The following is an 18,370-nucleotide window of genomic DNA, read 5'->3' as shown; positions in this document are numbered from 1 at the left end:
CCCCAACGTATGTTTTTCTGTGCACTATTTACAGCTGGTTTGAGCTTCGCAAAGTATCGAGTCGTCAGCGTTCGGTTGCTTATGAATACACGTGCTATTTACACATTTAGGCCTTTAGGCGCAAGTCGGCACGGGTTACCGTGCTTCAAATTGCATGAAACCTTTTTCACAACGGTTTTGATACAAAAGGAAAAAAATAAGAGGGTATGCGTTTAAAAAAAAGACTTTCATTTTTTTGGGACACTCTAGTGTCCTTGCTTATTGGAGGGAGTTGTCGACCTGCAAGACTACTTCCCAAAGCATCACAAACATTTTCAATATGATTTAGTTCAATGACAATGTGATTTGTGATTGCTATTGCCATCCTATCCGTCCTTAGCAATTGTCCACCAGTGTACAAATGTTAAATATATTTTGTAATAAAAAAACCATCATCAAGTAGAAAAGAAAAAAATCCTGATTAAAATGACGACAAACATGCAGCAGAAGCAGTGACAGGAAAAGTTATAAATCACTTATGGTATTTAGGGGATAAACTAGTAGCTTTGTCCGTATTGGATGAAGGAATTAAATTTGAAGATAGGAAAACACAAAATATGCTTGTGATAAGGAAGGCGTATCTGATGACTGTTTAACAAATTTCAGATAACTGTAGATGATTTAAAATACTTTCTTGGTAAAGATCTTCCTCTTCATAGAATCAATTACGAGTCAATAAAACTGTTTGTTAAGTTACAAATACTAAAATTTTTTTTTTCTATTTGATCCTGATTCACAGCAAAATGAAGGAAACTCTTTAAAGAGAAGAAAGATCGTTAAAATACTGAAAATTGAGAATGATACAACTGAAAGAGGAGCACAATTAATTGAAGAATTTCGCAATTAATTTACCGAATATGAGAGACAAAAACAATTTATTTTACAGATCGTCCAAGACTATCGGAAAAAAATACACACTATCGAGATACATTGAGAAAAGCGTACGAGTAAGGAATGTTTCTAAAGCATTATTTCATTCTTATTCAACGTAAAATCTTTAGATAATATGAAGTAATTAAAAAGGTTAATTTTAGTGCTACCTCACTGTAAAAATATTTTACAAACCTAGGAGAAACGATGTACTGGGTCTGAAGTAAAAACTCAGAAGATTTGTGGGAAAATTATCAAAAGTGTTAAAGTTCAACGGCCTAGGGGGGGCACGTGTTATTATTGACCGATCGAGTTCAAATTTTGCACACGTTACTTTTTATTACAGTGTCACAAAACTAGGGCGCGTCACTTGTTGAATTCTGAAAAAATATTTTTCCCACATAAATAAGGACCACCCTAATATATATATATATATATATATATATATATATATATATATATATATATATATATATATATATATATATATATATATATATATATATATATATATATATATATATATATATACACTGGTGTTCAAAAATTAAGGACGAAGTCGAAAAATTAGCATATCAGCTGAACGAAGAGGCAGAGCGGACAGAAAGACCAATCAGGAGATTAAGTAAGGTGATGTACGGTAGCACATGTGCAGATATGCACGCAGACGTAATGGGGGAGTGTCTGAATAATATAAAGCATGTTGTCGGTGTAAGATCAGTATTTCTGGCAAAGAGATTGCACGCCGTATAGCAGTTAAAATCACACCGAGTTGCTGCCTCAGCGAGAAATGGTGAATAATCAATCTGTTAGACGACATCTGGATGCTTTTACCCGAGGTCGAATCATTGGGAAGTTGGAGGAAGGCCGCAGTGTGACAAGTGTGGCTGCAGAGTTCGGAATTGCTCACAGCATCGTTTCACGACTTTGGAGACAATTTCAAACTACAGGAACAGCTATCCGGGGATACAGTAGTGGTCCCGGGGGTACAGTAGTGGTACTCACCCCGCAGATGACCGGTATATTGTCTTACAGGCCAGAAGAAACAGGCGGCAGACAGCGGGAAAAACCGCTGGACATACGACACAGGCGACTGGACGACCGATATCGCGTTTTACCGTGGCCAGAAGACTGCACGGTGGTGGTCTGTTTGCACGACGCCCCTATACGGTGTGAACCCCTAACGCCTGCCCATCGGAGAAGGCGTTCTCTGTGGTGCCGGAACACCGGAATTGGAGAGACAATGAATGGGGACGAGTACTCTTTACAGATGAGAGCAGATTCAGTCTGAGTAGCGATTCTCATCGCATACTCATCTGGAGAGAGCGGGAAAGCAGCAATCATCCCTCGAACATCATTGAAAGGGACAGGTATGGAGGTCGCGGTGTTCTCGTTTGGGGAGGCATCATGCTTGGTATTCGTACAGACCTTCACATCCTCGACGCAGGTTCAGTCAACGGGACCCGTTATTGTAACGAGATTCTTCTTCCATATGTGCGTCTTTTTAGAGGCGCTGTGGGTCCGCAGTTCCTTTTCTTGGACGACAATGCACCATGTCATCGCACAGTAGTTGCCGAACAGCTCTTAGAGAGTGAGGATATTGAACGTATGGATTGGCCGGCACGATCTCCGGATCTCAATCCCATCGAGCATGCATGGGATTTTCTAGGCAGACGCTTGGCAGCTCGTACCTTACCACCAGTAACGATTCGGGAGCTTCGATTGGCGCTGCAAGACGAATGGGCAGCAATGCCTCAACAACTCATTGACACCCTCATTCTCAGCATGGGCAGACGCTGTGAAACCTGCCTAGCAGTCGGGGGAGATCATATCCCCTACTCAAGACCGGATGTTTCTTGCTGGACACCCATCACAGGGATGTTTCGACCTTCAGTCGCACTGCGCTCCATGCTACTTTTTCAATAAAGCTTCTTTTTATCCCTCTGATTTCTCTTTTAGTAAGTGTTGCTTACATTACACATGTCCTTACGTATTGGGGATCCTACGGTATTAAATGTGTTGATTTGGAAAGCTTTTGTACAAAGTTATATTGAAAAAACCGTCTCGTCCTTAATTTTTGCATACCAATGTATATATATTAGGGTGGTCCTTATTTATATGGGAAACTATTTTTTTCGGAATTCAACAAGTGACGACCCCTAGTTTTGTGCCACTATAATAAGAAGTAATCTGTGCAAAATTTGGATAGACTGCTTTTCAATATGCCCCTAAGTGCCCCTAAGACGTGCCCCTAAGACGTTGAACTTTAACACTTTTGATAATTTTCCCACAAATCTTCGAGTTTTATCTTCAGACCCCATACATCGTTTCTCCTAGGTTTGCAAAATATTTTTACAGTGAGGTAGCACCAGTGGCGTAGCTAGACCCGACTTTCGGGGGGGGGGGGTTACTTCTTTTATATATATATATATATATATATATATATATATATATATATATATATATATAAAATTTTTTAGTGTTAAAAAAATAAGAGGGAGGGGAATCTTACATACTATGGAATGGGGTGCTCCAATTCCGATTGTCAAACAAAACAAAAGCAAAGATTTTTTTTTTTTTTTAATGTTATGGAAAATTCAACTTTTTTTTTCCTCCATTTAATTTAAAGTGAAATTTTCTAGCAACGTCTTGTCAAAAGCAGTCTATCCAAATCAGTGGGAAATCACATATCTGATGAGCGTGTTCCGTTCATTTCAGTGTGACTGCTTAATTTAGAGGCTAACACACATCTACAAAATCTGGCATCCCTGAAAGCCAATAGGTACTTCCATTTTCGCCTGTAAACTGGATTTTTGACTTTCAATATCATCGGTGGTCAGACTATAAAGACTATTTTTACCAACTTGTTTTGCACTAAAAGTATGAAATAAAATAAAAAAAGACTTCTTGAATTATAACCCGCAAAAAATGAAAATGCTTTTCATATCGTTATATTTATATGTTGCTTTTTATGTATTTACATCTATGCTAATTCCAAAGCAGTTAAGAAAATTTGAATAAAAAAAGTTTGGGAAGAAATATAGGCGGTAGAAAGTTATTTGCTCAAATGCATACCATCTGTTATCCTCACAAGTCTTAATTTTTAATTTTATTAGCTGCTTTAGAATTTACAAAAATATCTATTTGAGAGAGCAACAGCAATTTTTGAGTATTATAAACAGAAGTCTTTTTTATTTTCTACTTTTTAATGCGAACCAAGCTAACAGAAATAATCTAGATTCATTTTGTTTTTAAACATTTTATTCATGTAATGCTATGCAGTTTTTCTTTTGAATTAAAATAAAATTACCTTCAGAAGGGTCCGATGGGACTAATGCTGCTTTGCAGACTGTACTTCGTTTTCTTCAGACGACGTTAACTTTCTCTTTTTAGAGCAATCCTTTTCGTCATTTTAATTTTTTTCATTGGGTTTAAAAAAGCTTGTTATCGGTTTTGCTCGCTTCATTATGCAACAACTTTCACTTAGAATCTACTATTTTAAACAGACTGCACGTTTCCAAAAGAATACGCTGTAAATACTGGCTTAAAAATCAATGTGATTGCAACGGATACTCTGGTTAGCAAAGGTCGTTTTGACTATGACCTATGACACACACGATATCAGACCAACAAAAACTCTATCGTCTCGAATTCCGGTTATGCTATCACTTTCGGATTCGAAGCCCAATGATCTTAAAGCAGCAAACAAAAACAATTTCTTCAACTCAGAAACAGAGGAATTGTCTTCAAGAGCTCAGGAGGCAGTGGAAAAGAGGGAGAAATGCGTTCCACGAATAGGCTTCCCAGGAAGATTAACCAAAGGACAGTCGTTTCGCGCACTTTCTTGGAAGAAGAGTAAAGGGGTGAAATTCACAGGTTTGACATGCAAGATGAACATTTCAAGTTCATGGTTAAAGGTCATTCAAGTTAAAAGCCATTTCGCTCTGTTATCTGGATTAGTACTGTTCTTTGGTTGCTCTCTTTCTTTGTGACTCCTTAGAAAACCAAAATGACAGGAGTGAAAAGAAAGTATAAGTTTTTTTTTTCAAGTGATGAAAAAAGGAAAACCGTAAAATACTGGCCAAGTTAGATTTGCAGCAATTGCTAACTTCAAAAGGATAAATAATGAATTAAAAAAAAAAAAAATCAGGGACTAAAAAGCAATAAAAGACTTTTTCTTGAAAAAGATATGCTTAAAGTTTCTTTTACTGTCAAAATGATTTCTTAAACTCGCAATAAAGCACGTAATAATGTAATAATAGAATGAATACCTAACAAAATTAATAAAGAGGAATTTTAATCAAGAGCTCATATTGTCTTTAGTATCGATTTCAAATTTTCACCATCAAATTTCAAATTTCTATAAAAAATTTCTTGCCCCCGTATCTCAAAACCTCTTTATCTCGATTTTTTCTTTAATGTGAAATTCGAAATATACAGATTCGACTGTGCGCAATATTCCCACGGTGCTGCTCATAAAATTAAACATATTTAACAATTTTCAGAATCTATGACAAAGAAAGGCTGCATATACGTGGATTTAACAAATCAATCTCATTTCTAAAGAGAAGTGTCAAGTTTCACTCAATTATCAAAAAAATTGTCGCAGCAGAGGGAGGCGTCTTTATGCTTGAGGGTCAACATGGAGCAGATTTTCAATGGCATTGGGGAGGGGGGGAAGCAAAGTGAATTTTTGACCTTTGTTACTCAGACAAAAATCGCTTGGAATTTTTTCTTTTTCTTCTATTTTTTTTCTTTCTTTTCTCTCCTATTTTTCTCTTTTTTTTTGAGACTACCGTTTCGGGGGGGGGGGTTGTCCCCAAACCCCCCCTTAGCTACGCCCCTGGGTAGCACTAAAATTCTTAAATACTTCATATCATCTAAAGATTTTACATTGAAGCAGAATGAAATAGTGCTTTTGAAACTTTTCCTTAATCGTACTCTTTTCTCAATGTATCTCAATCGTGTGCATTTTTTCCCCTATAGTCTTGGACTATCTGTAAAATAAATTGCTTTTGTGACTCATATTGGTGAATTGATTGTGAAATTTTTCGATTAATTGTGCTCCTCTTTCAGTTGTATCATTCACAACTTTCAGCATCTCAACGATATCTCTTCCCTTTAAATAGCTTCCTTCATTTTGCCATGAATCGGGATAAAATATATAAACATCTTTTGGTGTTTGTAAATTAACAAACAGTTTTATTCACTTGTAGTTGATTCTCTAAAGGAGAAGATCTTTACTAAAAAAGTGTTCCAAATCATGTACTGTTATCTGAAATTTTTTATTAAGTCATCAGACACGTCTTCCTTATCAGCAAGCATTTTTAGAGTAGTCTTTTCCTTTCTTCAAAGTTAATCCCTTCATCCAATACGAACAAAGCTAATAGCACTTCCCCTAAACACCATAAGCGATTTATGAATTTTCCAATCACTGCCTCTGCAGCATGTTTGTCATCATTTTGTTCACTGCTAGTTTTTTAGACACATTGTATTATTTAAAGGAGCCTCGATTGGGCTGCTGCGATAAACCATATCTTCATAATACAGCATATATCTATAAACAGCATTTACGGGCTTTCTCTTCATGTAGTGTCAATTTCAATTGCTTCCTAAATATATAAATTTTCAAACAAGAAATTCCTTCTGCCACCCATCTGGGTCAGGGATACCAGTTTGCCGAAAACATATCCCTGTAGGAGAAACTTCAACAGGAAATATTATTCCAAATTATAAGAATTATCTGTAATCTTTCTCAATTCCGCTTTTTACGAACAATGATGTGTCATCAACTTCGTCTTTTAGAATTTAAGAGGCATATGTACTTGATTCAAATGTTATAACTTCTGAATGATAGAGATTTCTCCACAAAATTTTGAAGTGCAAAATTTTGAATGGAATATTGGGTCTAGAACTAAGAAAAGCGCGAACATCTTTAAAGACACATTCTGCAGTAAGATATCAAGTGCATGATGATGACAATCCAAATGTAATATATCACCGTTCAGCTTTTGTTATAAAAAATTACATGCACAATTTATCCGGCCGGTATTGACAGCCGTTGTATCAAACACTACAGCTTGAACATATACAAAGAAATATCTCAAGAATTCCGAGTAGCTGTTCAACATTGGGACCTGAAGCTATCACGGTAAGCCTATCGGCGTTTTTTTCTTCCAGTTACATCTGGATGTAGCTTTGTATCCCAGTGAATAAGTAAAAAATCTAAAACTAAATTCATAAAATTTGATTTCACCTCTCGAAGATTTTGTCTTGCTCTCTTAAGGGATTTGCGATTGACCACAAGGCTATTCAAGGTCTACATAGGCTGTTAATAAATGAACAGCATCTTTGTCCCTTAATATGGCATTTGTTTAACGGGCGAGCGGATATCAATTGTTTTCAAGCTTTTCTGCGTTATTGTAGACCAGATATGGAAAAAAGCTTCAACAGGTTAGGATAGATGCCCATTTCGGTTTCTAAATCTTGTGAATTGTAAGAAAAAATTGACAATAATAAAGGACTATATCCTGAAATAGAAGAAAATCAATTTAAAGTATAGATTATTACATTATTCCGGTATGGAATTTTTTTAATTTATATTTTAGATATGGAAAATCCAGTCATTTTTATGTTAAAGTAATCGAGGATTTTTCAAAATTTATATTTTAAGAATAAAAAATTGCATAAACATTTAAGCATATTTGTAACAAAAGAACAGCGAATTAAAATATAATTGCCATTATTTATATTTATTGCTTTGAAACCTAGCAACCCTATTTGCCACACCTTTTACACATGAAATTTTGTAAATCAACACCCCCAAAGCCTGAAGAAGGCAATTTGTTGTTCTCAAAGATCATTCATTAATGGCTTAGGCCATTCATTAATTGCCTTTAGAATCCCTTATGTCCATCTTGGTGAAAAGAAATGTTCCCCTGCCGCTGGGTTTGAAAGAAGCGCAGAATAGTGTTATGCCTAACCCAAGGTCATTGGTGTACATGTACCTTTTGTAACATGTAAAATTTTACAGAATGAAAGTGAGAAAATGGTCAGTCTGGAAGTAACAACATATATTGAGGTTCAAAATTACCTTACATATGAAACGTAAGAATATTTTTACATAAAAATGAGAAAATCCGCATTTTTTTTCTTCGAAACTCAAAAACGGGGGCCCTAGGGGCACGGGTTAATATTCATGGATTGACTTAAAATTTTACAAGGATCATTTATTTGTATAATGGAACAAATTGAGGGGGCGTCGCATAAAATATCTACAACTTCGAAAATAAGGACCACCCTATATATATATATATATATATATATATATATATATATATATATATATATATATATATATATATATATATATATATATATATATATTATATATATATATAATATCAGTCATGGAACAATCACGACTAATGCCAGATTTGGAACAAACTTAATGGTCCTAATTAATTCGGTCCTAATATGACATTTCTTTTTCTCCAAGGAACAAAATTAACGCTGGCAAGTAAATAAGTATAGCAACAAAATGGACGACAAGTCAGTTTATACGAGCCCTGAGCATTGACAAAAGGAATGGTGTACTATGTTTAGGGTTCTTAATCCCGCGCCGCACTCAATCCCGCGGGATTGAACTGAAATCGCAAAAAATAACTTACACTACGCAAATATTAATTTTCTTTCAAAAAAAAAATCAATCTCTTGAGCTAGTTTTTCTGAAGAAAAAAAAATCATGCCTTAAAGAATTAAGGAAGATTTAAAACATTTGTTGAGACTCATGTGTCGCAACGACTTCTCAGCGATCGCTGAAAGCTTCTCAGAATCTCTCGTCTTTGCGACGCTTGTCGCAAGAGTAGCTGCTGACCACGAATTTCAACAACTGATTTGAATCTTTATCTAAATTCTTGTGTCAAATTACGTTTGCGTAATAAATTCTCACTAGTCGACCCGTGCGGAACTCCGCACTGTACTTCGAATCGTTTCATAAGGCATTTCGCTCTTTAAAAATTTCAAAGAAAGAATATTATGAAGAAAAACCGAAAAACGTAAGCGCACAAGAGAAGGCATGTAATTTGAAGACATCAGTAATAAAACCTCGTTAAATACAACTTTGTGATCATTTGATCATCGCTCCCCTTTTGGTTGTACGTATTTTCAATGCAAATATAAATATCATTAAAAGTGTGGCTGAGTGACACGTGAAAAATCAGTAATTTTGCATGTGAAAAAACAGGTTGTGGCAAATACAGTCCTGCCCATGTGAGCATCTGACGGAAAAAAAAAGAAACATTAAAGAGATATTTAGTGGCACGAATTCGAACTGGTGCCATTCTGATTAACAGTACGACGCGCCAACAAATCTAGCAACTGCGCCTTCCTTTTCGAATGCTATTCATTGAAGGAATGCGTAATAAAACACAGTAAAAAAGCTTTTTGCCGAAAAAAATATAATAATATCATGCGTCTATGTTTTGTCATTAGCCAGCATGATACGATTTAAAATTTTTCGTAAAACATGGAATTTGATTAAAGAATGAGGAAGATCTCACGTAGCGATTGAAACAAACATTCTAGAGATGTAATAAATTCGATTTAAAAAATAAGTGTTTTTATTTTTGAATATTCGACAATTTCCCATAGCAGGCTTCTTTAACCTATACGGCTTAAATGCCCGCACTTGTTTTTCTTTTAATCGAACACTTAAAATTCAAAACCAAAACCAGTTGAACTGAGTTCGTTTTTTAAGTGTAATTTTTCGAACGTAGACAAAACGTTTTTTTTTTTCCTCAGCCGAAAGCAGAGGAGTAGAAAATGATTTCTCACTAATGAAGTTGATAATAATTTTAATGTTTTCTGTCGTATTCGAATACATAATTAAAGATTATGAAACTCGTAGTTTTAATTTGGCGTAGTATTTTTTCATTTGTGCAAATTTCAAACACTGCTATTAGAAAAATCTACATTTCAGCATACAATGAAAATGATTTTCTGCACAAAAAGGATTCCCTTGAGGTATATCTAATACTTTTTTTTTTTTTTTGATGCTTACATTATGCTCAGTGGTCTGGACGGATTCAAAGCTTTAAAAAAAAGGGAAGAACACCCTTCGATTAGCAGTCAACTGTAGCCTGCATAAAGGAGTCGAAACACCAAATAGCATTCCCACTGCATTTATTTTATTACGTGTGTTATCTGTTGTATGTTATGAGTACATGTAATGCGTAATATTAATGTAAATTTGCTATTATGTCGGACAGCCCGAACTGGCCCGAAGTTCAAACAGTTTATAGCCGAACGCTCTACCGGAAAAAAAAAAAAAAAAAGACCCACAGGTTAATTTTAAATTTTTTTTCTTGCCGAGAAGTGTTTTTATTTTTGAAAATTTTTACAATTTGTTATCGCAGGCTGTTTGAACCATTATGGCTTAGATGGCAGCACGTGTTCATCATTTAACAGCACGGTTAAAATACAAAATAATTTGAACTAAGTTCTTTTTTAAGCGTAGCTTTCCAAATGTAGTAAAAATGTGATACGCTATTTGTTTTTTTTGCAAAAAGAAGAAAAATATATATATATTACCCTTTAAATTGAGGTAGTATTTTTTTTTTTTTTTTAATTTGTACAAAGAGTCAAAAACTCATTAAAAGAATCTATATTTAAACATATGATTTATTATATTTTACTAAACAAAAAACAATTCCATTGTAGTCTGAAATCTGAAACCTGATACTTATATTTTCGCTTACATTATGCTTTAATTTTCTTACCGGAGCCAAAGCTTTAAAAAAAAAAAAAAAAAACCTTACAATTGAGTATCAATTTAGCTCCGTGTTGCATCAAGTTTTCATAACAGCTAGGAGCGTTTCTATCTCATGTATTCTTTCATATTTGTTATTCATTGTCCATGCAATGCGCGATATTTTTCTAATTTTTTTGTTGCAGATTGTCCGAACGTGGGCCCGAACACGCACTCTCCTGGTTACCAGTCGAACGCTCTGCCGATCAAGCTATTCAGCTCTGTCGGTGACAGTGCAAGTTAAAGTTATAAATTTAACCGAAAACCTCATTCTGGTTCTTTAAAACAGGTGTTTTTGCCCGAAAAAACAATTTTTAGACCGTGGGTCTATTTTTCGTCAGTAGCATGCACGATAAGCATTAAAATAAGGTGTAAATCAAAGAAATTGATCAAGAATTGAGGAAAATCTCGCGTAGAAACCAAAAGCAGGCTACAGAAATAATATATAAGGATTACCCTTCAAAGTTTGGCTACAAATTTTCCGATCACCCCGCAAAACTTAAAAATAGTAAAGTTTAACTAATTATTTTCTAGCAATGGCAAAGAACAGAAGAGAATTCATCCCAGAAGAATTATCTGACGCTATTATGGCTTGTTCTAAAGGATGGTATTTGTTTAGTAAGTATCTTAATTTTACAATCGATGTGATATTATAATTTTTAAAGATAATCGATATTTGGTTTAATGAGTACTTTATGCGCCTAGTCAAGGGTTATGTTTTGCATATTAGTTGGATTCCTAGAGGGTTTGCTAAGAAGTCCAGGAGCTATATTTTCCAAATAAGAGTTAAGAAATATTCAAGTGACGATTATTTTTACTTCCTTGTATGAAGTAAAACTAGGCAAAATATCTCATTAATACTCATAACATTTCTACCCTGCTTGAGTCGTCACCTATCCGGCAATAATTTAACTATGTTATTAAACATGTTGTTGACTACACTCAAAAAAATCTTGCTTCAGACCAGTAAAGTACATGTTAGCACAGGCCATTTCAGAAATTTAGTTATCATTTAAAATAATAAAACTTATTTTTGATACATCACAAATAAAGTCATTGTTATTAACGTTTCAAATGTTAATTGAAACGTACTGATGTTCAGGGTAGCATTCAGTTATTTAACATTAGCCATGTTTTGACATTGAATGTGAAGTACAATTTCTTGATTTTATGTAGAGCAAAGGGGAACAGTTTCTATTATTTATTTGTCCATTCATACTCATGAATTCATTTGCATGTTTACTGATTTATCATTCAAGAATTAATTAATAAGCATTCATTTATTTACTCATTCTTTAAGTAATTCTTGTATTTATACATTTATTAGTACACTTTCTTTTTCAAAGAAAAACATTTCAAATGCAAAATACTTCATCATAATGTATTTTACACATCAATTTGCTCCATATCATAGCTATAATTTTACATTTTTATAGGTACAAATTTACTGCCAAAAATGAAAAAATAAAATGTATATATTTCAATACTTGTTTTACTAACTGTAAAATACAATGTTCTCTCTTTATGTGCTGCACATTTCGAAACGAATTCCCATTTTGTTCATTTTGGAATACTTCATTTGCTTAAATTTTTCTTTCGCCCCACTTTTTCCTACTTGCAACTCAATTACGATATCGTTCGTAGATAACAAGTGCTACAAGTTCGGAGGCAAAAACAAGCGAGCGAGAAAAAGCTGGCAAAAGGCATCGGAGGAGTGTTCCAATCTTGGAGGAACATTGGCTTCAATTCATAGCCAAGAAGAACAAAGTTCGTAAAAACTTTCATTTGTTTCGATTACTTATGTGTCATAGTTTGGTGCAGTTTTTATTATTTACTAGTGGCACCCGCACGGCTTCGCCCGTAATAGAAAAATTAAAGGTCTTTTGGTTCGCTTGTATATTTACAAATAATGTATGGTGAATTTTCTCGCCAATTGGCTTGTACCGACGTTACAGTTCCACGTTATGATAATTTCGTATCTCGCCAATTGGCTTGTGCCCATGTTACCGTTCCACGTTATGATAATTTCGTAATTTATGATAGTTTTTTTTTTTTAAATTGGAATAAAAAAAGAACCACGTCGAATTTTCGAAAAATCGCTTCGAGGTGCACACCCCCATGCTACATACTAACTTTGTGCCAAATTTCATGAAAATCGGCAGAACGGTTTAGGCGCTATGCGCGTCACAGACATCCCACAGACATCCTACAGACATCCAGACATCCTCCGGACAGAGAGACTTTCTGCTTTTTTATTAGTAACTAGTGATACCCGCACGGCTTTGCCCGTAATAGAAAAATCAAAAGGTCTTTTGGTTCGCCTGAATATTTACAAATAATGTATGGTGAATTTTCTCGCCAGTTGACTTGTACCCACCTTACGGCTCCACGTTATGATAATTTCGTATCTCGCCAATTGGCTTGTGCCCATGTTACGGTTACACGTTATGATAATTTCGTAATTTACTCGTCCATCTTATGATATTTTTTTTCTTAAAATTTGAATAGAAAAAGAACCACATCGAATTTTCGAAAAATCGCTTCGAGGTGCACACCCCCATGCTACATACTAACTTTGTGCCAAATTTCATGAAAATCGGCCGCACGGTTTAGGCGCTATGCGCGTCACAGACATGCTACAGACATCCTACAGATATCCAGACATCCAGACATCCTCCGGACAGAGAGACTTTCAGCTTTATTATTAGTAAAGAAGTTATTTGTCATTCATCTACGACGATTATCTAATATTTTAACTTATATTTACCCAGCCGTACTAGTGTACGTCAAACAACAAAAAAAAGTCTCTTACTTGTCAGTTGTGTGCAATTTCTACTACTTTAATTATTCTTTATTTCACATACAAAGTGTTCTGAGTTATTTGTCATTCATTGGTGCATAGTTTCGATGATTCCAATAAAGTCGTTTCCAAAATTTTAAAAGTATTTTTTTCTGAAAAAGCATGCTTAAAAACATAGGATCTGACCATTTTTTGATAAATTTGTTTAGGTTTAACATTAAAAAAAAATTACCTAAATCGGAGCGCTTTCATTGTTTACGGCTTCTGCCGATGACGTCACAAATAATGAAATGTCATTCACAGAAAAAATATTTAATTCGCTTCTTTGCTCACATGTGTTGGCAACGATATGGTTGATATCAAGCATATAGAGCGCTACATCTAATTCGCTTCTTGGTCATCATAACGTGGAAACGCGGTAGAGAGATGCGCCAAAATACATCATTTGGGACGTCATAAAGACCACGCCTTATTTTCAAAATCGGACATTTTAAAAAATTAATTAAAAATTCACTTTGCGAAAATGACAGTTTTTTCTCACTTCGTTTTTTTTTTTTTTTTTTTTTTTTTTGCTGCTTCTATCAATTTTAGTGACTAAAAGTAGTACTTTTGACTAACGGAAACCACCCCATTATGTGTCATTAATTAACGCATATAACAGATACAGTTTCAATTATTCAACATTCATTAGAATATTTCTATTGTTTTAATTATTTGCCATTCACTAGGAGAGAATTGGATATAATAATACAAAGAGAATGACCCTATTATTCCAGAAACTTCATGTAAATCCAGACTTTTTCACCAACTTTGCTGATCCTATTCATAACACTGGTGACTGATTTCAATACTAAAAGCAAGAATTTCCATGTGTTAGTGAAGTAAAATTTAAAGAAGATAATCTTTGTACGGCCTCGCCTTGTCGAAGTGAAGAAATACTTGCCTATCATCCTTTTTGATTATTTTTTAGCAGGAATCAAAAATGTGAATATATATTTCTTTCAAACTTTAGTTGCATGTAACAAAAATGGATGGGAGATTGGAGAAAATTTTTTCTCATAATTTGAATTCAGCACATAATTTTACACAAAAATCAGATATTTGTAACTATGTTTAAAAAAAAGTTACTTTTCATTGAGTACCGTGCAGTAAGACTCGAATGCAGTTTTAAGTTCAAGAAAGGGAAATCGTGTTCACAAATCGGTTAAATCGAAAGCTTAAAAAGTTCAAACTATTTCATCCACGAGGGTCGATCCAAAAGTAAGGGTCTCATCAATTTTACAAACATACAGCACTATCTATTCTCATTGAAATTTACGTTGTTAAAATGATGCATAAAAATTGAAAAAACGTTTCTCTATTTTTATGCACAATCGCCATCTTTTTCTGTGCATTGTCGACGGTGCCTTAGCTTCTGTATCGAGTGTCACAGAATTCCACCGCCTGAGTGGGGCATAACAGTCAACAAACAACTTCCTCAATGGGTTGGCACTGGAATTCTGTGACACTCGATACAGAAGATAGGGCACATTCAACAATAATGCTAGGAAAAAAATGGCGATTATGCATAAAAGTAGAGAAACGTTTTTTCTTTCCAACGACGTAAATTTCTATGAGAATAGACAGTACTGTATATTTGTAAAATTGAAGGGAACCTTACTTTTGTCTAGTCCCTCGTATGTTTGGGATACGAAAATACGAGGGTCAGTCAGAAAGTTAGTTGCACTGCTCAAGAAAAAAAAAAAAGATTGAAATTTTATAATAACTTTATTGTTACTCTTAAAGTTCCATCCAAAATCTACTTTTTAACGTAACCACCTCCGTTATTTAAGCATTTGTCGAGGCGTGGTAGAAGTTTTTCGATGCCTTCTGCAAAGAAATCCAATGTCCGATAACTATTATTGGATTGCAGCTTTCACTTCGTCATCCGAAAGGTATCGTCGCTAGGAAAGTTCTTGTTTCATGAGACTAAAAACATCGAAGTCAGGAGGTGAAAGGTTAAGGCGGCTAGGGAAGTTGATCCCACACTTCCCACCTAAACTGGTCTTTCCTCGAACTCAGCGTCGTCAATATCTGTACGTCCATTCTCAAACATGATGCACCATTTCACGATAGCTTATCGTGACATTGCATTTTCACCATACATTTCATGCTACTGCCCATAAATTCCTCAGTGCAGTTGCACTTTTTTCATCACAAAATCGAATCACTGCAGGCATTTCCAATTTGGACGCTACTTGCAGCTGTCGAGACATGTTTGCGACTGATAATCAGAAAAACTAAACCTGCCTTGGGGAAACCGCTTCATCACATGATAAAGGGACATGTCTGAAGTGTTACCACAGAATTTCACCAAAATTGTCCTTGATGGAACAAATTTATGAAGTAGCGCAACTAACCTTCTGACTGACCTACGTACTATTCAAAGTTTTAAATTTCCTTCCCACTTAGATTTCATCAATGCTACATTCCTGTTGGAAGTGGAAAGGTTTGGGGTATGGATCGGTTTGAACGATAGAGGAAAGGAAGGCGATTATCAGTGGGAAGACGGTTCGCCTGTTACCTACACATACTGGGCACCGAATGAGCCTGCCGGAGAAAGAGACCACAACGTAAGTTATGAAGTTTTTACACATAAAACAGCGTATCCGAACAAGATCTTAGAAGTTTAATAGCGATACCAACCTTAGAGCAGGAATCAAAATGGAGGGAGCAAGTCCAATCATTAGCTCAGCAAAAGCTGACCCAAAGACCCCAAGTCACGTGACTCAACAACGACGAATGGTTGTCACGTTTTGCGTGAAACAAGCGAAAGAATCCAGATTTCTTAAAATGTTTTGCTTTAAAATTCATCACGTGACTTGGTGTCTTGGTTTCTCGAATGAAAGTCTTCAATTCCTCTATTTTATCTCTTCTCAATGATACTAACAGATGATGTGAAATGCAATTTGCTGCAAAAGAAAGAAAAACCAGAACAGTGGAGTCGGAGGGAAAATGAAAGAATCCGGCACCGATTCTGGCAATTTTAGAGCCTTCGACTCAGACCGCGACTCCGACCCCTTTACTACTAAATCAGAAAGACTTTCATTCTGCAAGCACTGGCAGAGTTGAGGATTTTGAGGCAGAATTGTCAACTCCAACTCCAAAATTTGGAATTTTAAACCTTCAACTTCCTAAACTGATTCCTACTGCGAATGCTTGAGAAAAACTAAATTTTTTATCTGGTATGCATTGTCTAGTTTGCTAGCCAATAGAGCTGAAATTTCTTTGTTTAGCTATGGGTGATTCTGTTTCGGCTAACCCATTGAGAAGAGATAAAATGGAGGGAGTAAAGCCTTTCATTCATGAAACAAATACCCCAAGACACGTGACAGATTTTAAAGCAAAGCATTATGAGAAATCAGGTTTCTTTCGCTTATTTCACGCAAAACACTTCAACCATTCGTTGTTGTTGAGTCACGTGACTTGGGCTCTCCGTCTCCACTTTATGCCAATGATCGGACTAGCTCTTTCCATTTACTTGTTCCTGCTCTAAGGCCTAACCATGATACACAGTGCGCATTTCCTATGCATGTCGCCAGTTCCTTTTAAGAGTTCATTTGGCTTGCAACTTGTGTCCTGTATTACAAACAATTAATACTAGAAAAAAATTTCAATTTTCCTTTTTTTGCAGCCAAGTGTTACAATTTTATCTTACAAGCTTGCTTATATGGTTCTCGCTAAAACTAAAGCACGGAAAAAAAGTCAAATTTCAACTTACACCTTTTGTTAGTATAGAATATATAAAAACTACTTTTCATAAAATAAGGAATTGTTTTTCTAACCCTTTAACAAATTATAGCTGCAGAATATCGTGGATGAAATTTGATTATTATGAAAAATTGAAGGCGGGGGAGGGGGAACAAAACAATTTTTAGGTGCTGTCCACAAATAAAGTCCCACTAAGATGGGGTATGAGTATTTGACAAGAGGGAGGAGTAACGAGAAGTGTGAAATCACGCTTTTTTTTTAAAATAAGAATGTTTCAGAAAAAAATATGTGACAGGTTGGAAGGAGGGGGGGGGAGGGGTGAAATGTTATTTAAAAAGTGTGAGATGAATAATGGACAACCCTTTGGGAAAAAAATGGGCATTAGAAAGTTTGAAGTCCCCTGTGTTTACACCATGGTCCGACCCTTAGACATGAAGTATTGAAAGTTTTCAATTACCTGAGGGAGTAATTTATTATCAAAAATTACGCTTTGAGTGCATTTTATAAACATTTCTCTAAATCCATCTAGAGCATTGAGAATAGATAAAATAGAGGGAGTGAGGACTTTCAGCCATGAAACCCAGGCCCCAAGTCACGTGATAGATTTAAAAGCAAAGAAAGAGAGAAATTTCGCTAGTTTCACGCAAAACGTGTCACCCATTCGTCGGTGTTGAGTCACGTGACTTGGGGTATTTTCCTCAGCTTTGGCTAAGATAATGATTGGGCTTGCTCCCTCCATTTTAGTTCCTGCTCTAAGATCTAGAGCAATAAATTTGGTATTTTTCTTCGTTTAGGAAGATTGCGTTGAATTAAGATTTTTCCCGAATCCACGGAATGGTGAATGGAACGATCTTCAATGTGATGCTGATATTCCTTTCATTTGCCAAAAAGGTAATAATATATTCTTTACCAGTAAACATTTAGTCGAAAAAATTTAGCGTTTTGCCAATGCGCAAAACTAGTATCGGATTCTTGGATTTAATAACTAATTATGGATTCACTTCAGAAGCAACAGCAACGATAGCTTCACCTCTCACGTTTTGCGCTTGCGCATGTTCTGCTTTCATGACAGTAGGGTCAATAGGTAATGTCAGGACCACCGA

The 18,370-nt window shown here is 35.3% G+C and overlaps 1 protein-coding gene across 1 annotated transcript in view; it reads left to right on the top strand.

The window, feature by feature from the left end:
- The window catches only part of LOC129216796 (macrophage mannose receptor 1-like), a 51,306-nt gene that overhangs the window by 19,642 nt on the left and 13,294 nt on the right, over positions 1-18,370 (top strand). Inside the window, exons 2-5 of the mRNA XM_054851012.1 lie at positions 11,252-11,335; positions 12,362-12,484; positions 15,969-16,129; positions 18,062-18,158. Of these exons, the coding sequence (XP_054706987.1) occupies positions 11,254-11,335; positions 12,362-12,484; positions 15,969-16,129; positions 18,062-18,158 (463 nt within the window). The 5' untranslated portion in view covers positions 11,252-11,253. The remainder of the gene's footprint in view (positions 1-11,251; positions 11,336-12,361; positions 12,485-15,968; positions 16,130-18,061; positions 18,159-18,370) is intronic.

This window comes from Uloborus diversus, chromosome 2 (genome assembly GCF_026930045.1).
Source record: "Uloborus diversus isolate 005 chromosome 2, Udiv.v.3.1, whole genome shotgun sequence".
Classification (NCBI taxonomy): domain Eukaryota; kingdom Metazoa; phylum Arthropoda; class Arachnida; order Araneae; family Uloboridae; genus Uloborus; species Uloborus diversus.
Note: the sequence above shows the minus strand (reverse complement) of the source record. Positions and strands in the feature narration are given on the sequence as shown.